At 42.8% G+C, this 22,612-nt stretch overlaps 1 protein-coding gene across 5 annotated transcripts in view; it reads left to right on the top strand.

The window, feature by feature from the left end:
• The window catches only part of enah (ENAH actin regulator), a 115,118-nt gene extending 94,570 nt beyond the window's left edge, over nt 1–20,548 (top strand). For 2 of the 5 annotated variants that reach the window (XM_041958622.1, XM_041958621.1), the window contains exons 6-15: nt 5,260–5,418; nt 7,883–8,217; nt 8,861–9,003; nt 9,358–9,406; nt 10,078–10,129; nt 10,392–10,458; nt 11,393–11,440; nt 13,823–13,907; nt 15,153–15,210; nt 16,263–20,548. In XM_041958622.1, coding sequence (XP_041814556.1) covers nt 5,260–5,418; nt 7,883–8,217; nt 8,861–9,003; nt 9,358–9,406; nt 10,078–10,129; nt 10,392–10,458; nt 11,393–11,440; nt 13,823–13,907; nt 15,153–15,210; nt 16,263–16,300 — 1,034 coding nt within the window. In that variant the 3' untranslated portion in view covers nt 16,301–20,548. Of the gene's footprint in view, nt 1–4,611; nt 5,419–5,645; nt 5,650–7,882; nt 8,218–8,860; nt 9,004–9,357; nt 9,407–10,077; nt 10,130–10,391; nt 10,459–11,392; nt 11,441–13,822; nt 13,908–15,152; nt 15,211–16,262 lie in introns of all 5 variants that reach the window. The other 3 variants (XM_041958620.1, XM_041958624.1, XM_041958625.1) reach the window with 3 other exon arrangements.
• The last annotated feature ends 2,064 nt before the right edge of the window (nt 20,549–22,612 follow it).

Below are 22,612 nucleotides of genomic sequence, written 5' to 3'. Positions count from 1 at the left end.
GCAGCCTTCTATCTCTTTTGAATTTCCCAGTCAGTGCTAGAATTGTTAGCTTCCTTTGGAAGTGCTAAGCTACAGTCTGGCCCACACTCACTGCTCATCTGCCCATAGGCTGGACAGGCGCAACGAACAGATTGCTGAGGCAGTGGGGCATGGGGGAAATGAATGTGTGAGTCTTTGCACGTGACTTTAGGGGTGAGTGTGGAAGAGAGCTGCCAGCACCTACACCAGTTACACACACACACGCACACACACACAAACACACACACACACACAACTTCTGACACACATCCAAACATCAAATGAAGATGGTGGTGTGCAGAACACCTCGGCGTGGGAGGAAACTGTATTTTCCTGATATCATATCCTTCTTAAAAATGTCCAGTTTATTAGCTTTGGTAATAATCACTGTTTGTGAGCTTAGAATATGTGAAGCTTAGAGCATAAGAAGCTGATTTTGAAGGATTTTCGTGTACCCCCACAGCTCAGCTCGGTCTCAAGTTTAAAAGCTGTGTGAAATGTTTTAACACACTTAAATCCAGCGACGGGGCCCAGGACGAGCCACAAGTGGAACACACTCTGGTTTTAAACTAGAGCTGTGATGGATCAGGGCTGTGTGATCGGAGGGGAAATCTGCTACATTTAAGGGCTGGGTCAGTCGGGAAGGCAGTGTTGTGTGACACGCTTCAGTGCCATGCTCAACCTATTAGCATGCATGCATAAACACACACACACACACACACAGGCAGACACAGATCAGTGGTGTTACTCAGAGGCTAAAAATACATCATCAAGGAGGATGCTGGTGAGACCCCCAGGAAGAATGTGTGTGTGTTTGTGTGTGTGTGTGTGCATCTAAATGCCCCAGGAAGCCATCTCACGTCATGCACAATAACACACAGGAAACAAGCACACCGGATCATACGGGAATGCAGGAGCACGCACGCACACACACACACACACACACAGACACACAGAAACACTCACAAACACACAAACACACACACATTCTGTATGATTTAACATTTAATGCTTTATAGCCATGTTTCTCTCTTACAAGACAACTGTGTGTGTGTGTGTGTGTGTGTGACAGTTGCACTGATTGCTACAGTCACACAGTAACACTGAAGTCAATGAGGTGCCTGCTGCTAACGTCTGCTGATTTGAAGTGTCACTGCGGCTGTGAATGCTCTGCACTGTCAGTGTTTTCCTTATCAGACAATTGACTGTCAGATTGTTCTTAGAGCAGCTGAACTGTCAGGATCACTCTCAATCATATTTCTCAACCAGCTTTTGTGGCTTTTACACCCAGTTGTTAACTTTTCCTTGATGAGACTCATTTGTTGAAGCTTTCTTCGTGGGTGCTTCAGCCGGCTGAGACGGGTTTTGTTAGCGATTTTAATTACAAGCACTGCTGAGTGTGGCTTAACATGCTGAACGAGTTGACTGTTATTGGGAGAAAAGAAGTGACCTGCTGGACATACTGTTCCCAGTCTGAGACAAAAACGGTGACCCTCAAAATGTGATGGTGACCCTCTTCTGGGTTGATTTTTCTTTTACCTTTCCAGCGTTTGATGAGTCAGCTTTTCTCAGTGACTGTGTGTTTGCTTTTGAAAACTGAATTTTTACTGAAGGTTTTGCCATTACTGCATGTTGAACTGGTTTGGTCCAGATGAGCTTGGCTGCAGTATGGCTCTGACATCTTCTCCTGTGTGTGCATGTGTGCTTGATATTCCTGTGTGCACGTGTCCAGCTCGCCATGTAATCAGTGTGTTTTGATGCTGTGTTGATTATTGTGGAATGGCAGAGCAAAGCTGGGGCCTCTCAGTCACATGACCCGCCCAGAGCTATAGAGGGACAGAGAGAGAGAGAGAGAATGAACGAAGAGGGGGTGGTGGAATGATGCAGAAGGATGGAAGAGATCAGAGTTCAGTGAAAGAAGAAGGGAGTGATAGGGACGGAGAGGAGGTAGTGTGGTGTGGTGGTGTGGAGCAGTGGGTTGACGGAAATGAAAGTGAAAAAGTTGGCAGAAGCCAGATCAAGAAGTAAAGCGTAAAGGAAAAAGAGATGCAAGAGAGAAATTGTGTGTATAATGGAGTGGAAGTCGGAGTGAGCGTTGACTCCAGTTAGAAGAGGATAAATGGTAAATGCAGCATGAGCTGTCAGAAAGTTCAAGCTAAAGGAAGTCACAGAGGAGGGGAGCCAGGCGGTCTTACAAATCCATCAGTTCATCTGCCTCGTGACCGCTGGTTAGGCATTCATGTGAGCAGCACTGTTCCTGCTGTGTGTGTGTGTGTGTGTGTGTGTGTGTGTGTGTGTGTGTGGGTCTGACCCACCACACTCAAGTCAAGGTGGTGGTGTGCATGTGAGAGAGAGAGTCCGTGTGTTATGTCTGGTTATGCATGCTTAAATGTGCAGATTTGAAGCATGTCTGTGAGTTGGTGTGTGATTTAGGTTTTCTTTGCAAGAAGGGGGATGGATGGAATGGACATACAGATCGAATACACCATGCCACAAAAAGTATGAGACAGAAACAGCGCCCAGAAGTATATCAGTCAAGATATCATTGACTGCAAGAAAAATCGATCACTGAATGTTACGTGAGTGCAAAGCTTTAGAATAAGGACTGCAGAAACATGATGATCATCAACTATCAAGGGGAAGTGGAGCAGAAGGTGAACAGAGGATTAACAACTTTACATCATCCCCGCACACACGTACACAGAAGACATATGGCACCTCCATACTACACTGTCCAGGCTACACTAAGCGCTACAGTAGCACATAAACACAATCAAGGTAATTAGCTAGAGAGGGCTCGACTCAGCTGGGATAGACACATAATGAAACAGAGGAGGGATTTAGGATAAAATCACCACAGTTAAATGATATGAGACAGTAAGTCCTCCCACCCACTCCTTATAAACCCAATTACAAAGAATATAGAAAGGCATTAAATACCATTGTGAGCCGTAAAGTAGAGAGGTGGGTGTCGCGTAATTACAAAAGAAGTGCCACGTGATAGGAGGTTAGATGTGAGGGATTAAACAACAAGGCTGCCAGTAAAATCAAACAGAGCTTCAATTAATCATCTCTAAGGAGGTAACTCGGGTTACTGTGACACTGGTAAACCTGCTCCAACACCAGCCACTGTGCTGGAAATATACTGTAAAAGATGAGGCAAAACATCACACAAGACAACACTTCAGACTCACTGTAGGACACAGGAGCGGAGGGTTCACCTGCACCATCACCAAGAACACCGTCCTCACTCAAAGACGATATCAGCATTTCTATGAGAAGAGTCCACAGCCATGCTAATGGTTATTTGAGGTTGTACGTGGTTGTACTACTGAGTTAAATGCTTACAGTGGTATCCAATAGTGCTGGTGCTCAAGGGGATGTGAGGGGATCAAAGCAAGACATGATTCATCCTCAGGAGACCTGGATGTCTGTTCAGACTTCATGGCAATCCATCAAGTAGATGTAGGGCTATTTCAGTCTGGACCGAAGTGGTGGACCAACAAACAGATTGACATTGCCAACCGTAGAGCCAGCATGGCCAGAAACATTTCATAATTCTATTTAAACTTATTTACATCAGACAGTTTGTCCTGGAATAATGAAGTGAAGTGATGGGAGATTGAAAACCTAGTACCTCAAAATTAAGATTTTCAAGTCAGGACCATTATTCTAAACCAGGAGAATATGTGTTTAAAGTAAATTTACACTTTGAGTGTGTTTGGCAGTGTCTCTTAGGACTGCACTCTGCGAGCAGGTCTATACTAAAGTAAGCTGTCATTGCCACAAAAAATGCAATCACAGTAAAAGAAAAAAAGGGCCTCAGAAGGTTAGAGATTAGCTGCAAGTATTCATGTGCATAAGTTGCCATGTGTCAGGAAGCCAGCTGACCTGACTTCTTTACAATTCATTTTCAGAAATATTCTGCCACAGGGATTGAAAACCTTGCTCAAAAAGACCAGGCAGATGTGTACACACTCAATTCAACTTGTTTTTATTTGAGTGGGATTTTGGTTTCAGAATGAAGTTACTCGTTCACTGTTAAACCTGTTAATGGCTTTCTTTGTTCTGATAACTGTATTTGAACTGGCACATGTTGCTTCTTTGGGTAAGTGTGGTTGAATTGTATATATGACTTGATGTCCCTCTGCAGATTGGACAGGCTTAACGATGTGATGAGTTGCATCTACTTGGTTTCTGTTCTATGGCTGTGTGCTACATGGTAAACTCTCGCTCCTCTGAATTTTCCTCCTCGGCCCGTTTGTTCTCCCCCCCTTCTCTCGCAAACAAGACTATGAAAGCTTTGTTGCTAACACCTGTCCACTAACATAGTAGCGTCACCTCAGCCCAACAGAATACACAGAACTTGGAAAAAAAACGTTGGTATAGCTCTGTGCTGGTTTTTCCTGCTTCACCTGCCCCCTTCTCTTTTTTCCTCCCTCCCTCCTTCCTTCTCTCTTTCCTGACCTGCTGTCTTTCCCCTCTGTGTGCATGACGGCTGCTTCCTTCCGGCCTTCTTTCCTTCCTTGCGTCGCCTCCTCCCTTCTGTCCTGTCTTGTCCTTGGTTTGTCTTTTCACGTGGCGTGCATCTAGCTTTCGAAAGCACCCTGTGCACTCCCACGCCTCAGGAGTACAGCAGGACGTCCTCCACACCCGTGTCTCCGTCCACGCCCACCTACCCAGCCCCTGGGACGCCATCGCCCTCCTCGACCACTCCCCCAACCCCACCTCTAAGGCATTCGGCCTCCCGATTCGCCACCTCGCTTGGTTCTGCCTTCCATCCCGTCCTGCCTCATTACGCCACCGTACCAAGGCGACAGCAAGCCTTTCCCCAAGCCCCGCCTCCTGCTCCAGCCCCCGTCCCGGCCCCACCTCCTCCACCCAAGTCTGTGGTGTGGTCAGCATGCAACTTCACCCCCCTGCCCCCCTCACCCCCTGTCATGATAAGTAGCCCCCCTGGGAAGGCTGCCGGCCCACGGCCGCTCATCCCCATCGCAGCACCTTCCCCTCTCACCCAGAAGCCCCCCTCACCGGCCCCAAACGGCCCACCCATGTTCCCCGCACCTTCCCCCGTGACCATCCCGCACAGCCACACACCCATCGGTATCGCCTGCCCCACCCCACCGCCCCCACCCACCCCGCCTCCTCTCCCCTCCCCCGTAGCTCCCCCTCCGTTTTCCTCCTCCGTCTCGTCTCCCCCCTCCTCATCCCAGGCTCCTGGTGTGCCCTCTCCCTCCACAGCACCCCCTGCTGCTGCAGCCGCCGCCACCTCTGCCTCTGCTGAGCACCTCTCTCTCCCCGTGGGCCTGGGCCTGTCGGGGCCAGGGGAGCCAGACACAGCTACAGGCCCAGAGCCCCACCCGCCTCAGTGGGGCCTCACCTGTCAACCCCAGCCCCATGGTAAGGCCTCCAGTCCAGACTCTTGTCTCTCTTTCTCCCCTCTGCCTTTCACTGCTTTTTGACTCACACACTAACAGAGGGGGCTTGAACGCTGTTGGATCTGTTACCGTGTTACTGAACTGGCCACAGCACAATGTGAGTCCCATAATACAGTAATACTGACAGGCAGTTCCTGACATTAAGGTGACTGTCCCGGGATCTCCTGTGTCATAGTCACTGCTTTTCAGACCTGTCTAACTTTGTGTCAGTTTCATCATTGCATGTATGATCATGTGCTTGCTGCTTAAAGGTCTTGGCCTTCTGACTGTTCACTGGATATGGAATACGTCCGGCCTGTCGGCTTGGCATGTCTGTCTATTTGAAAGGTTTCTGTTGTTATGTGGATGCAGATCACTGACTGAAGTCTGCACACAACCGCTGTCTTCTCCATCTCTCTGCCTTTTTTCTGTCATCGATCCATTTTTGTTAAAGTTCAGCATTTTTTCCACTTCTGTCTTGATCTTATTATTTTTCTGTTTGATTCTCCCTCGTTTGTCTTTTCACTGTGTGTCCTAAAGTCAGTGTGCAGTCAACCAAGCCCCCTCCCTGTATATAGTCGCAGCAGGATGTTCTCTCTGAACTAGACCTCAGTGGATCACTGACTGTCCTATGACCATTCAAATTCTCATTGCTATCTAGTCGTTGTACAATATTAAAATTGATTTCCCAAGAGAAGTGTTTCAGTGGCCTTCCACCCACAATGAGGGACCTGATTTTTTCAGTTAAATTGGAATTTTAAAAGGACGGACATTGAGCTTGCCATCAAGACAATTGTCTTTGTTTTTTCATCAGTTTTTTTATTACATCACCAAATATGGAACCATGAATAATTTAAGTTGAAATTTCCACTTTCTTAGCTTTCTGTCTCAATTTAATAATTTTAAAAGTTTTCGAAATCCAACTTCAAGATCAAGATTCAAGATTCAAGAGTCTTTATTGTCATTGCACATGTCAATGAAATTTTCATTGCAACCCCCATGTTAGATGGTAAGAAAGATAAGACTAGAAAGAGTGAATAAAATTAAGATAACTACAATAAAATAAAATAAACCAACATGCAATAAAAAAAAATATTCGTGAAGCAATTAAAAATATAACAGAATGAAAATATACTTAGGCAATAAAATATACTAAACAATAAACAATAAAATATGGAAGTGAAATGTGCAAACAGAATAAAATATACAAGCAGAATAAAATATAAAATATACACAGTGAAATGTACCGACAGAATAAAATATGCCAATGAAACTGAAATGTGCTGATATACTAAAATGTATATAATTATAGTATATGTGTGTACATAAAAGTCAAGTACACAGAAGGTGCAGGTGGAGGTAGAGGTGTAGGTGTAAAGTGCGGTGTGCAGTGTTCACAGTTCACACAGTCTCTCACTGCAGTGAGGGGCTGCTGGGGGTGATAGCTCTAACAGCTCTGGGGAAGAAGCTGTCCCTCAGTCTGTGGGACTTTAAATGTGTCTTAAAATAAATCAGACTAGCAGCATTCCTGTGCAACTAAACCAGTGCTCTACTGACCTTTCTCTTATTAGCCACAGGAGGTGTTCTAATGACCTTTGACCTCAGACATCATCAAACTGATTGGCTGGAAGGGACTGCACTGCTGGTTTAATATTGATCACAACACAGCATGTTCACATTCCATAGATTATTGATCATGGACTAAGGTCTGTGATGAGAACTTCATCCGATGTGAAGTAAACATTTTGTGTAACAGGGACAAAACTAATTCATATTTATCAGACTACAGATGTGATCATCGTTTGTCAACCTATGAATTAGGACGTCTGTCATATTAAGGCAGATGACATTGACCTAAATGCAACTGCTGCCTAAGTTCCTGTGTTGATTGTCTTTTGGTCATTATATGTTATGTTGAGTGTGTGTGTGTGCGCACCAAAAAGTGTGTTTTGTTGATATAATGCTCAGTGTTGATTCTTTTTTGAGTCTTTGCTGGATTTATTGGAATGTTTGCATTCCAGAAAGGATAAACTGAAACTTATTGTTCATCATCTAATTATTTTGGGTTTCTTTAACATAATAAACCTGTCTAACGTCCTGCTTCTAACGATAAACCCCGTCACTACCACTCACGAATGCTGCATGTTCATGCCATAAGATTTGCTGTGGTATGATCTGGCATGCTCTCATAGCTTGTGTGTAAACCATGCTGTATTTCATTTGATAAGCAGTCACCATTCTCCAGCCCACCAGCGTCTCCCTCAACACAGATTTACAGTGAGCAGGCAGACCCAGTGTCAGATTTTAGACAGATATTGACATGATCTCAGACTCAGTTTAGACTAAATCAGCAGATTTTTTTAGCTCTGTAATGGTTTTCTAAAAAATCACATTTTGACCTTAATTTTCCATCCCTGTGTCTCCACCCATCCCCCACCCCTCGACAGACGTGGTGCAGACCCCGGGGTTGAGCACCCCGACCCCTCCCCCACCTCCACCCCTGCCACCCGGCTCCACTGTGACCTCTGCGGCCGCCACCCCGGTCGCCACCCCCACCACCCCAGCCGGCCACCCTCCCCCGCCCCCACCTCCTCCACTCCCTCCTACACTGACTCCAGGCGGGACCCCCCCTCCTCCACCAGGTCCACCTCCTCCTCCTGGAGCCCCACCCCCTCCCCCGGCGCCTCCCCTTCCCGCTGGACTGTTCTCTCCTGCGGAGGACCGCCCTATCTCAGGTCTGGCGGCTGCCCTCGCCGGAGCCAAGCTGCGCAAAGTGCCAAGGGTGAGCACGTGATTGGTTGTTTGATCAGTGGAAGGTTTGATCAGTCCTGTCTATACTCATACAGCTCTGTATATCTGTAGCATACAAGTTATAAGATAAGATCAACTTTATTAATCCCCAGCTGGGGAAATTTGGTGTTACAGGCAGCATCAATAAAATTAGCATCAAATATATTACACAAAAGAATTATGATTAGCTGCATACACTTACACACAATTCTATTCTGTCTTATTTTTGGTGAAACACTGACAGACTGACTGTTGATACACAAACAGCCGTCACACATTATCCTCATACATCATCACACAGAATCACTGTCACTGAAACATTCACGCACACGCTCCATGTTCATGCATGATCACACACACACAGTCACCATCTGTCACATCTCATCTCAGACTCAGGGGAGGTTGGCATGTAATGCCGACAGCCCCTCTACAAATCACTGCATGTCTGCTCAAGTGTTTAACATTACAAAATTCAACTAGAAATTTACATTTTTCTCTATTTATGGCTTTCTTTTCAGAAGAAATGTTTTCAGTTCATGTATTATTCTCAAAATCTGGTTAATGCCACGCTCTGATTGTAACAAACTCGTAGCGCTTCATCTGTGTTTCACGAGATGTTGTTCATATCCCTTCAGAGTGATGATGCTGGGGCAGCTCTGGCAGCAGCCATGTTGGGTGCTGGAGGGGCCGCGGGGGCCAAATCTGAAGCAAGAGGCAACGGCCCCCTGCCTGGAGGAGGAGGGCTAATGGAGGAGATGAGCGCCCTATTGGCCAGGAGGTACAGTCACATCATATGGTATTGTTAGCAACAGTCAAGCACATACACTCAACTGCTTCTGATGAATTCCAGATCTCGTTTCACATTCTTTCAGAATTAAAGAAATAAACGTTCTTTGGTTCTTGATTTTATTTAGTTATTTTGTGGTGACATATTTCTGGCAGCACTGATCAGATCCCATTGGTCCTTACTTTTTTCTTCATAATTCAAATCATTCTTCCTGCTCCATTATATGGGTGTATCTGCTAAATTTCAAGAATAGCAGATGAAAATAAAAGAATTAGAGAGAAATAGTTTGGGCCGTGTTCGTTCATTGCTCAACATGAATCTTTATCCGGGCTTCATATCTTACAGGAGAAGAATTGCTGAGAAGGGCTCATCACCTGAACCTGACCAGAGATCAGTAAGTATTGTCTGTCTCCTCTCATGTCTGTGATATCTATGTGTTGCTTGATTTAGGTCCAAAATATCATGATTTACTGCTCACTGCTGAATCAAACAATAGCTCCTCTGTGTGATGACACACATGGTTTGGTCAGTCTCAGTCCTGGCTGCACGGTATGTACGACATTCACTACATTCCTGTCTGAAATGAGTCCTCAATCACTCAGTGCTTTATCTGTGTGATAGTGTGTGTGTCTTGTGTGGATGTCATGCAACACATTCCAGTCTGTAATCCCTACTTTCCTGTACATAAAGCCTCCAAAACTTACCTGGACTGCAGTGAAAACCAGGCCTTTACTTAAAATCAGAAGACTGAAGTGACTTTGAACGTGACACGGTTGTTGGTGCCAGATGTGCTGGTTTGAATATTTCAGAAACTGCTGATCTACTGGGATTTTCACACAACCATCCCTAGAGTTTACAGCGAATGGTGGGGGGCATTTTGCCTTGATCTCTGGTGTTTTAAGTTTAAAGGATGGCTGTGTCTTGATGTTACTGGTTAAACCCAGACAAAATAAGAAGCTCCTCCTGACTGTCTGTTGCTGTCTAAAAGATATCCATTCTTCCTGATTATCACCCTCTGAGTGGGACTCATCTTTGACCTTTGATCCTCATCTGTCTGTCCAACAGGAGGAGGGCGAGATCAACACGACCCCTAAAATGTCAGCCTGTAGCACACCAGGTGAGTGTCAGTGGAAACCAACACTTGGAGTCTGAAGGTTGGGAGGGACGCATCAGCAACAACAGCAGGAATTAATATGCATCTTCCTAACACAGGCGACGAGGATCCAAGTTAGCATTAATCTAGTTTCAGTCTTCATGCATTGAAATCACAGCAAATCTGCTGCTTTATAGTTCTAGAGAGTTTACTTTTTTATGGTGATTACAGGAGAATTTACTTTACTGAATACTTGAGTTTGGTTTACATATTTTTTTTTCTCCAGACATGCCCAGGAAGCCATGGGAAAGAACAAACACCATGAACGGTAGCAAATCTCCAGTTATCGGAAGGTACAGTATCTCCCCACCTCTCTGTTCAACATGTCGCTTCTCTTACATTTTGTCATCTGCAAAATATTGTTGCACTTAAAGTACATTTTTATATCCTAGAATGCTTAAAAAGTTTAAATGTGGTATATTTTGCCACATTATTCATGTTTATTACCCATCTGATTGCTAGCAGCGAGGCTACTAAACTTCAGCAAAAAAGACCATGGGGACAGATCGAAGCATTAGCATCAGCTAGCTTTAGCATGATGCACTGCTGGGGCCGTTCAGCACTGGCTAACATCACTAAAGCTTATGTCGCCTTCGTGTGCACGTTGGATGTACGTCACACTCTCGACTAAACGCTGAGGTGTCGGTGTGCAAATGAAGAAGAGCAGAGTAGTATCAAATTTAGCAAAGCAATTACTAAGTTACTTTTTGTCCTTTTTTATGATGTTTTCAGCCTTTTTTGGTTCGATGGATGCGTCACAATCACACGTATGCTCTGCGTACTTTCCTAAAGTCTGGTTTCCCCAGTTTCACTGCTAACTGTAGGTGTCATTCAGCTGTTAACATCAAGGTGGTTTTACATCTCAACAGGACATAAATGTACCGCTAGTTCATCAATTAAAGCAAGTGTTTGACTCTCAGAACTACTTTTTGGCTAACAAGGGTTGACTTAAAAACTGGCGAAACATCCATTTTCACACATTACCCATCATACATCTTAAAAGACATTGTGTGTAGTGCTAATTCTCTACTCCAGCATTAAATTTCAAGGAAGGGTGAATATGAGTGCATAAAAGCCTGTTGAATAAACATAAAGCAGAGTGGGCGTCATGAACATCACAGACCCCAGGCCAGGTCATAAGGCTAGACACACACACACACACACACACACACACACACAGATAGATGCTACGCTGTAATTTGTAAAGTGTCTCTGCTGCTCACACAGACGAGAGTCTCCGTGGAGAAATCACGTGGGAGCAGATTCCTCCAACAGGTAGAGAGAAAAGGCTCTGGAGAGTTTGAGAAATCCTTTTCTTTAAAACAATCTCCTTCTTTTTCAACGAGGTTTGCTGTGCTGGACATGGTTTTTGTTGGAGAGGGGTTATTTACAAATGCTTGGATGAAATGTTTGGAATGAATCCTGTGTCGTCTTTGTGTTCTTCTCTAAATTGATCAACCTGCAGGGGCCAGCTCTGTTCGTCTGTTGTTTGATATCTGCCATTTGGTACAATATGTCTAAAGCAGCCATTGTCTGTATGGCACATCCTTAATGTAATTGAGTCATTGTTTTTGCATGCTGCTCTGCCCGCTGCCCTCCAAGCTATTTTCTTGTTTCCTTTAAAACAAGGAAATCCATATTTGTGCGTCACACACTGTGCACCCACGCTATCATACACACAGACACAGAAATGAGTGTCCGCCCAGTGCGGCATAGACTTGGCACAGTTTTATCATTGTAGAGCCAGAGCAGATCCAGCCGGCACTCACAGATAAGGCCCCGCTGTGTGTCTAAGTGTATGTGTGTGCACACACATGCACAAGAGAAGAGACCAGATGGGCGTCTTTTGAGTCCAGCATATTAAAAGTGACTGTATGTGGCCCACAGAGAGCTGAGCACACTCGGACTTGTTAGACCTCATGAAGTCGTAGCCCGGCACATGATTATAGTATTGTACAATTGTGTTAACTCCTAATGGCATGGATTAAATCATTTATTCACCATGAACAAATACATTAATGAACATTTTTAAATATTGTAAAAGTTCTACACATTCTACAAAGAATTTAGAAAACTAAAGAACCACAAACTTCATGTCCGTGTTCCAGTACACAGCATTTCCAACATATAGCTATTAAATGACCTGCCGTCGATCTCATTTCCTTTTCTTTCACTTCTCCTTCCTGTCACGCTTCCTCTCTTGAAAGTGATTGGCTGCTCTCTGAGCTCTCTCGGTGTAGCTGCATCTAGAAACTTTCCCTCATTGCTGGTATTCTCCTGGCTTACCGCTTTTCTTCAGACGTGTGAGAAGAAAAAAAGGTCTGCGTAAGCAGAGCTGCTAAAAGGTTGCACCTTGCAAGTTCAACTGAAAGTGAAGTTAAAAGAAAAAAGATGTTTCCAGATAATATCAAATGTTTGTTTTATGGTACACAAAGACACTTATTGCACTATAAGATCCTTTTATGAGGTGTGTGAGGATGAGTGGAAATAACTGCAGACATCTAACCTCCCTCACAGAAGTATCTTCCTTAGTTTTATACAGTAGATTGCTATGATTGTGTGTGTATGTGTGTGTGTTTACATGCATGTCTAGGTGAGTGCTCTCTGGCTATGTGTGTGCATGCTGGGACCAGGATCTGTTTCCTAACCACAGTTTTAGCTGCATTACCTTAATGTGCACATTTTGTATCAAATGATTGTACTGAACAAATAAATCATTTCAGCAGGTCTTCCATAGCAACACAAAAGTCAAATGAGGAAAGAGCTTCCTTGGATGTGATGCTGGTTGGCTCAGGGATGATTTTCCCGTTAAGGGATTCCAGAAGAAAATGTTTAAACCATATGGCTTTACATAAGACTGTACACTGACAGAAAAGTCACCACGCTGTGAAAATACCAATAGTCACTCACCAGATGCTGGTTATATTTTGTGCACGTTCTTATTAGTTATCATTAGTTAGTCATCATCATCACTCATCTTTATTTAGTCGTTGTCCATCGGCGATGCTCCAGTGAACGTTGCAGTCTGATGTTGCATAAAGTTAGTGCTGGTTTAAGTGCTAATATGAAGTCACATGCTGTGGTTTGAATGACCTTACTAAATCCAAAATGTGTATTTATTTGATACACCGCAAAAACTCAGCTCTCAAGAACAACAAAACAATCAATAAAACCAGGGAAGTGTTACTAAAATGTGCTAAATTATCTGCCAACACAACAGGAAAATTTCACTGACCAAGATTTATAAAGAGCCCACAGTTAGCTTAAAAGTAATGCAGCAGACTAAAAACAAGTACATTTGTTGGGTACAAAGAAACTCTAGCTTTGACAAAGCTGTTTTGTACTTGTTAGTGTTGATCAAACGGCTTTATTATTACTTAAATTATTTAAAAGTTACTCAGAAGCAGTAATAAAATCTTGAAACAAGTGAAATGCACTAACATAAAGCTAAGTAAGAGGATATGTCTCATCAGACAAAAAGCATGCATATATTGCTTTGATATAAGATATTTAATCTTCCTTTGATTACCCTGTTTGCAGCATATGGTAATGTAGCAGCCAGTGTTGTTCTCTGAGCATCCTGTTTCCACCTTGTTCCTGACTCCTTTTCTTTCTTTTACACCGAGTTCAGTTTCTGTTCTTTGTCTCTCCTCTCAGACCTAAATCCACTCCTACGCCCACTGCATCCTTAAGTGCCAACGGTGTGCCAACAGAAGCTGTTGACTATGACAGATTGAAACAGGTAGGTGAACACTTGGATTATTGTTTCACAAATTACAAGATGAACTCTTATTTCATCACTGTACATGATGGGTGGGATGTTATACATATATATATATATATATATATATATATATATATATATGTTGGTGCCAGTCTGTGTCAGCTGCAACCAAGTCTCTCTCCCCCATTGAGATACACCTTCTGTGTGGCACGAAGTCGTCCGGCCTGTGAGCACTTTAAGCCCACCTCAAGCCAGCGCTTCATCCACATGCTTTAATGCATCCTGTCTGTCAATTACATTTTAAGTGCATCGGATGAATTTTTAGTACTTACAGATGGTAGTCCATTACATTCAGTAAAATCCATAGATAATCCTAATTTGATCAATACATTTGTATGAAACATACTCTTTTATTTGTTTTACACTAATATGCTGCACAAAACACTGATTTAGGGGTAAATGTCTAAATTATACAAGGTTGACATGTAATTCTGCTTCAAGATAGTTTGTATTTGTTCATCACACAAAAACTGCTTTCAGTGCATGACCTGCAAATTAAAAATGGTAATGTTACATGTAGTGATCATGGTGGGATGTTGCGTGTTATGTTTGGTTTCACGGTGCAGCACCTGTTAATCTCAGGCGTAGTTTACACTGACACAGGGATTTTCATTGGTCTCTTTGTCTTATAACTAATTATGCAGCACAGTTTGCTAGAATACCAGTGTGGGTGTGTGCAGTGACCCGTCCTGTTATAAGGCAGCTCCTCCCTCTGACCTCTGTGAATGAGCCTGTTAGATAAGTCCAGAGTCTCACAGAGTCCTGGCTATCTGTCTGGTCTCAGCAGTGTGACTGGGAGACAGATGACACCCTCCAAACCCACTGCTGTCATTATCGCTTTCTCTTCAGTGTGATTTGGAGGCAAAAGAGTGTAGCTGAAACTTAAGGCTCATAACACTCATTTACCCACATACTCTCTCTATTACTTTGTTTACATCTTGCTGTCACTAAGTGAGTCTTTAGGCCTAATCTCACAGGGATAAAGCAGTTGGCCAGTTGGCAGATCCTCCACCCAACTTAATCCAAAAGCCAAAGGAAACTGTTCGTTAGCATCTTCTCCTAATGTCATGTGACTGTCCACGGGGAGTTGAAGGTGGAAACCAGAGCTGCTAGGTGCCACGAGACTGCTTTGTCTCTCCTCTGAGGGCTTACGTTGCTCATGTTTGTATGCCAAGGTGACTTTGCTTTGTTCATTTTTTTCAGGACATTCTGGATGAGATGAGGAAGGAGCTGTCAAAGCTAAAAGAGGAGCTCATTGATGGTAATTATAGTTGAAATCTTTACTCGCTATGCACACACACTTCAGCCATCCTGCAGAGAGACCAGTAGAGCTGATAGACGTCTCTCTTGTAGAAAATCTGTATATCAAACACTAAAGACAGCAGTGCAACAGTTACTCTTTCTCTTTTCTTCTTTCTTTTATTTTCCATCCTTTCACTGAGCTTTGTTTGGATAACATTTATTAGGGGGTTATCATACCCAATCCTGGAATGCTGGCTGAAGACAGGAAGTGAAATAACATATATATTCTCTTCTCAGTTACAGTAAAGTAATTCTTTTGATGACATCAGCGGTACTGTATTATTGTATCATAACTTAATACTTAATAACTTGATAAACTGCAGCACTGATGTTGTTGCAGCAGAAGGCAGGATTTTGCAGAGTCTTACAGATGAGCTGCCTGAGGGTTTCCAGCAGCTGGCTGCATTCAGCACAGTAGCCCCACCTGACACTCTTGTAGTTGTGTATGGCAGCTCCATGCTTAGCCAGCCTTTTTGGAACGCATGTCAGGTCTCTATTGATATCAGAACCAAATCCTGTAATCTTGAGGCTGTGTGTCAAGATCTAGTTTTAATACCTTTAATATTCCAGTCTATATAAGGCTAACAGGGTGAATATTCTTTAACTTAAATAACTAGGTTAAAAAACATCAGGGGCTCAATGGGGCCCACAGCTCACTTTTTGTCCCAGGGCCCACTAGTGGGATCCGGCCCTGAATATTTCATGGTTTATTTAATCCTGGGTTTAAATATTGTACTGACCAAAGTTGCTGACATCTGGGAACATGCTACAAAGTCCAACAGGGCAATAAACACAAGCGGTCACACTGAAAGTGAAAGTGTCAATAATAATTAGCATTACACAGGACAACTGTGTCAGTAAACTGTGATGGAACTATAAACTACACTGCCATTACATCTCTTTAGGTTATGTATTGGTATGTTAATATACTCCACACATCACTGCAACAGCTCCACAAGTGCAAGGTCTGGTCAAAAATAACCCAGTGAGTCTTTGTCTTTGTGTCTTCAGCAATCAGGGAGGAGCTGGGCAAGTCCAGCACGGCGTAGAGGATCCGACGTCCTTCTTCACAGCATCTACATCCACGTGACCCAACAGACAACCACAGTCAATTTAAGACATGACAACACAACAGCGGAAAATAAAATCAGCAACACGGTTGAGATGGCGATGATGACAATAATCATATTAATACTGAGAGAGGACATAATTTGGGGCAGAGCGGCATCGGACAGAACAACAATGGACAGGGTAGTGGTGGGAGGCTTGTAACTGACAGCTGTGCCTCACAGAATCCACTCTATGGAGGCTGGTGTTCCTGCTGCCTCCCCACCCCAGCCCTCCCCCCGCTGAGGGCATTGCATCCTGGAGGACAGTGCACAGTCTGAAAGAGAAGCCAGTGTCTTTATGCAAAGATGATTCCTCTCTCTTTGTCCTATAATAACAAGAAAAAACACACAGGAAACAATATTGAACTCTTCGATGATACTGTATTAACCATTGGCGCATATGTGAACAGCAGTGTTGATGCTAAGAATCAGAACTCTTGTGATTAACTATCAAAAGGCGCTTTTATTAAGAAAGTTTGGAGACAGGAAGAAGGTGGGGATGAAAAATCAAAACTTTTTTCCCATAATGCCATAGGGGTAGCCCGTGTGCGTGCATGTGTGGGTGTGTGAGAGTGTGTATGGGGGACTGACAGTTTCTGATGAGGTCCACCACTGCAGGACACTGTAAAGCTTGTCTTCCTCAAATACTATTTTAACCAGAATATGTACAAAAGAGAGAAAAAGTTATTTAGAAAAAAAAAGTATCTATCAACCATGTCTGTTTCAGTGTAGATCTATGGCCATATCAAGTAGCTCAATAATCCAACCTTTACACAGGATGCTCTCTTGTCTGTCTCTTCGTCTGTGGAATCATAACCAGAAGTGTCGTTTCCCTCCTGAAGTGAGTGCTCTGTGGAGACGTTTTACTCTCATTTCTTTGGTCATACTGTCGAGTGGCAGGTGGATGAGAAATGGAGGGTAGCTGCCTGTCAGACAGCAGCCATTGTAGCTCTCTACCAAACTTTATCTGTCAACAGAAAGTGCTGATTTGCTAATACCCGTCATGCTCGTTGATCATGGCCGGACGTGTAGATAGAACTGACTTTTCCTTCCAGGACGTTTTGATTTTAAGACTCTCTCTCCCTCTTTCTCTCTCGGTCTCTGTCATGTTTGTCATACTTAGGTACTCTGTTTGATGCATGTTTTCTTCATACGGTGAGGGTCACAAGTCTGCCACGAAATCGCATTAACTGTCACATGTTTTATTACAAGCAATAAGTGTAGCATCTATTTTAAGGCCCACCAACCCCAGTCCCACCACCACCAGACATTTATCAGTGTCTGTCTGTCCTTTTTGGCCCTCCTGAGCCCCCGTTGGACGATGTTACTGTGTGACAAAACGCCACCTCTTGTATCGCAGATTTTCTGTGAAGCTGAAAGTCGGCTGACATGAAAGAATATCAGAGCGACACTGTAAGACATGATTCATGGAATAACACCATTTCTAAATCACAACACTCTCCTTTTTTATTTTTTTCTATAAAATCCAAGGATACTGTATCTTTAGCCACATTGGAGCTGAACTGATTTTTTATCCTTTATTTTTATTTTACTGCATTTATAAAGTAAAACTTTTGAAATGTGCACAGGACAACCCAAAAGTGTAAGAGATGGTGTCCGTATGAGGACATGAATGTGCCATTTACTATTTCACCAGTGCTTAGTGATGACGTGTTTGTTTCATCTTTTTTTCTTTGCCTTTTTCTCCTACCGCTGTCAAATCCTTAAAATGAAAAACTGTATTTTCCCTGAGATTTTACAGAGATAAGGGAACTGTCACTTTATTCTAAAAAGACTTGTGTTTCAACATTTCCTTCAGTTCAGTGCTGAGTTTGTTTTGCTAATAGCTCAAGTACAATCAACCTGAGAGGGATATGTTGGGAGCTGAGAGACTGATATCCAGATACTGTAGCTGTTGCTCTGAGGTCACATGTCAGGGTCATGGTTAAAACTCCATGTTACAATTCTGCACTCCTGCTGTCTGAATGACATCCTGAGGAGGGACAGTCGGACTGATACAATCAAACCTCATGACTGTGACAGCCACCCACAGTGGGATGTGCAGGACAAGCTTGGCTCTTGAAAACAACCTCTGGCTTTGCAAAGTGACATCCTAAACAAGCTGGAAAATGGTGCTCTGTGACTTAGCATCGACAGTGTGAATCTCGTAGTACCTCGATTGTTACGTCCATCAAAATGAGAACACACAAAGCATTACCATGTGCACACTGTCACAGCACTTCACTCTTAATGTCATAATTCTGGCTTCCTTGCAACAGTAACACTATTTAGCACTTAAAGGGGCACTCCTGTGATTTAATATTGTGCTTTATTAAAGTTGCAGACTTGAGAATTGCATTAGGCATACAACAACAGTCAAAATCAAATCAACAAAGACAGAAATTTCCTGACTTTTAATCCTGCTAAAATGCAGCTTCAAAGCATCTTTTCATCAGACACTGGCCTGATTAATGTACACACCTTCAAACTCCACAGTCCCAGTTTGTGATACTAAATTTCGGTTAAGAATGAGTTGTTTCCAAGCCTATGCCAAGGCAACACCGTCACTATGATATTATCAGGGGTATTTTGTCTGACTCAACAAAGATTCTCCAGAACTGCAAAAGACATAATACAACTGTTTTCAGGGGCTGATCAGTGCCCCTCATGACAAAATCTGTGGAGTGTCCCTTTAAATTATGATCAGGAGAACCAGCTGAGGAGTTCTCATCATGCCTTGCTTTTATCCTGGGATCCCAATGTAAGGTTTGTTAATCAGTGGCTGTCCGGCTGTTGGATCTCATACTACACAACTGTGTTCAAGGGCTTGGATGTTATAGCTCTGCTACAAAAGATGAGAAATCACTGATTAGAGTTTCAGTTTCTCGCATTTGCTTTGGATTGGGTCAAATTTCTTAAAAACACTGAGATGAGAAAAGTGTATTTATTTCTGGTGCAGACATACGGATGCCACAGTCCTTTGGTTTGAGTGTAGACAGGCGGTCTTGGCATCTTTTTCAGATTTCAGATCTGTTTCATATCTCTCTGTTGATAATCATCTTCTCATCCTTTTTTAAATGGAAACATCCAGCCAAGAGGCTCCCTGTACTGAGTGTTTACACAGCATCAATTGCACTTTAAGACACCAACTCACAGAGCAAACCAACATACTCTGACATGGGTTGCTTAGAGCCTCTGTCGCCAACAGTGTGGCTATCTCACCAAAGGATTCAACTCTGCAGTCTCCTGCTAAGCATAGCCTGATCACTCTCAACAAAGTCGCCTTTCTTATTTTTGTATCATTTTGTCAAGAGATCTAACAAAAAAGATGTCCGTCTCTGTATTCAGTCCTCTGGACGCGATGGCAGGTGAAGCGCTTTGATCAAGAAAAGTTTCTCTTTGTGAAGCTACGTGGTTTGTGCCTTGTTCCGAAGTTGCATTTAATATGTCAAAGATATAAAGATGACTAGTAATAATATCTAGGGACTGTCATAATGATCACATGCCGTTGTCATTTTGCTTGTCTTTCTTTTCTCCATCATGGTCAAGTTGATTTGAACGGAGAGTTTAATGACCTTGGTACTGTTCCCCACCAAAAAAAACATCTTTGCACCAAGATCTCCTTTTTTTTTGCTTTTTTTTACAAAAATGTGATTTTTTTTTCCATACAGTTGTGAGCTTGCTTATACATCCATACAGCTCAGAAGTACAATCAAACCTTTTAGACATGAGGCCTATAGGGGTTTGAAGGTGATCTTCGCTCTGAGATGATTTTTTTGAACCTACAGCCCTGTTTGGTAGTCCAGATCAGTCTGGCTGCAGTGTTCTGTGTTCCCTCATGCCATTTAAATGTCACATGTGTTTAGCAGCTTAGCTTTCTTTACACACTTGGACATCTGTTTTGTCCTCTGCAGTGAGGTCTGCTCCATGTTGATGTCAGATAGCTGATAGAAGCATTTATCTTTGTCTGTGAACCCAGTTTTTTTTTTTTTTTCTGAGGGAACTGAAAGAATTGTGAATTTGCAGAAATATTTGCAGAGATGAATTTGGATGAAGCAAGTTTCATGGATGGGTTTCCAGTTATCATCTGCATTGTACCATACTGTTCTCATGTTAATTAGTCTTTTCTTACATGCTAACACATTGTTTTGTTTGAGCAAATTAAATAAAAATTGCAATACAAGACAAGAGGTTGTGTCTCTGTAAATGACGTTCACTGATTTGAACCTTGAACGGTTGAAAAGTTTTTCAGCGTTACTCGTTTTAGCCTCACACATCTTATTTTTCTGACATTATAACAAATAACAAACACCACCGTCTGTCATGGTCTTTTTTTTCAAATTTCAACTCTACATGAGTTTAATATGTAATTATATAACATACTAACTCAAAAAGTGGATTTAGTGTTGAGTGTAGTGTAAAGTCTGTGAACTGAGTTACACAGTGACGTCTGAGGTTTGCTAAGATTAACCACCACGAGCTACTGGTCATTCCAGACCACAGAAGTTTATTGTTTATAAATTCAACTTTTTATTCCTAAGAGTAATATCGTGTTATTTCTGCTTCACAATGCGACACCGTTTCACTTAAAGGGAACAAGGACTTTGAATTCTTTGCCGACCATACTCATCCCTGGTGTCGTTAGAGCAGGTCAGCCTCTGTTTGACAGCCCAGTAACTGTGACAACATGTCTGACTGTTCCACATTCATGCTCAGCGAAGAACAGGAAGTGGAAGACGAGCTGAAAATGAGAGTGTGAGCAAGCCTGCATGACATGTATGCTCCTCTGCGGTCCTTCCGTGTTGTGGTGCTGTATGTCAGTGAGCTGAGTGAAAGCATGACAGAACTGAGGTCAAGACCAAGATTTGAACCTGCAATACTGTGCAATCTCAGTGTGCTCAGCTACAAACAACAGCCTCAGAGAATTTTGTACCGACCCTCCTCTCAACAGTCAGATGCATCACACTGTTCCATATATTCATCTTTTTTGATTGTGTAAAATTGGGCTTTTGTCATTTTTTCCACTCTTGCGCAGCTATTTTTTGTTGCTCTGTGTACTTGCAGGAGCTTCCAGCTCAATTTTCCATTCGATGCAGCTCGTCTCATCTTTTTTTTGTCGGCTTAGAAAAGTTGGGTCGCTCACTGGGGTTGGCGATGTATGACATGGGAGAGGGGCAGGTTGAACAAAGGGGAGCGCTATGGAAAAAGAGAAAGGAAATGTGGAAAGCACCAGAAAGGAGGTGTTTCTGAGAAAGAGGGGTTTCAATGCAGGTATTTTTTGTTTTGAAAAACATACACTATCTTTTCACAAGTCATTCATGAGCACATACAACATAGCATTTGACTTTATGTTATTTGTTATGAATTTCATAGTAAAGTTTCTGGGTGATATTTGCAAAGACTTGCCACCAATACTCTAATTCTTGTTGTTTGCAACCTGGTGATGACTTAAGAAGACTTCCCGCCTTAATTGGTTGTCTGCGCAGCTCCACTTTACAACAAATATAGCAAAACTTCCTGTGGGTGGAGCATAGAGAGGTCTGGCGGTACATCTGCAGTTCATTTGAGGTTTTGTTTGACTTGCAGCCAGAAAGGGGCTGTGCTGCAGCAAGCAGCACTGAGACAGGAAAACACCCTGAGCTGCAGAGAGAAAGATGAGGAAGCTGAGAAAACTTTGATACCCTAATTGGATTGGAGAGTTTGAATTTTCAAAATCAGTTTTCTTCCTCATGTGTTTATGGGCTTTGGGTGTGAGTGGCAGCTGTGAATAACGTGTCACAACAGTCAAGTGTTGCATAAACATTAACATGCAGCGGTTACTGACTCTGGGCTCCCCTGCTGGAGATAGTTTGATTCAATCACATTGAGCTGATGGTGCACTTTGCCACAGAGATGCTACAGTATACAAAATAACAACTATTTGAATGAATGTGTAATAATTGAATACAATAAAGTTATGACTACAGAGATAAAAGCAAATGGAATCACCTTACTTAAACTGAAACCTTTTGTTCTGAAGGTCACAAACACTTTTTGCAAGGAGATCCAATGAAAATTCAAAATTATTTTAACAATTTAAAGAGTGCAGAGTCTCCTTATCTTTGTCTTTTTATAGTTTTAAGTAGGAAACAGATGTTTTGGGTCCATTCTCCTACTACTTTAAGCAGATATGAATTCATGTTTGACTTTTTTTATGCCTAGTTTCCTAATTATAGCATCAGATGAAGTGCTATGTTAATGTGCTTTGAAAAA

Source organism: Chelmon rostratus, chromosome 18, assembly GCF_017976325.1.
Source record: "Chelmon rostratus isolate fCheRos1 chromosome 18, fCheRos1.pri, whole genome shotgun sequence".
NCBI classification, from domain to species: Eukaryota; Metazoa; Chordata; class Actinopteri; order Chaetodontiformes; family Chaetodontidae; genus Chelmon; species Chelmon rostratus.
This window is presented reverse-complemented; position numbering and strand designations above follow the sequence as displayed.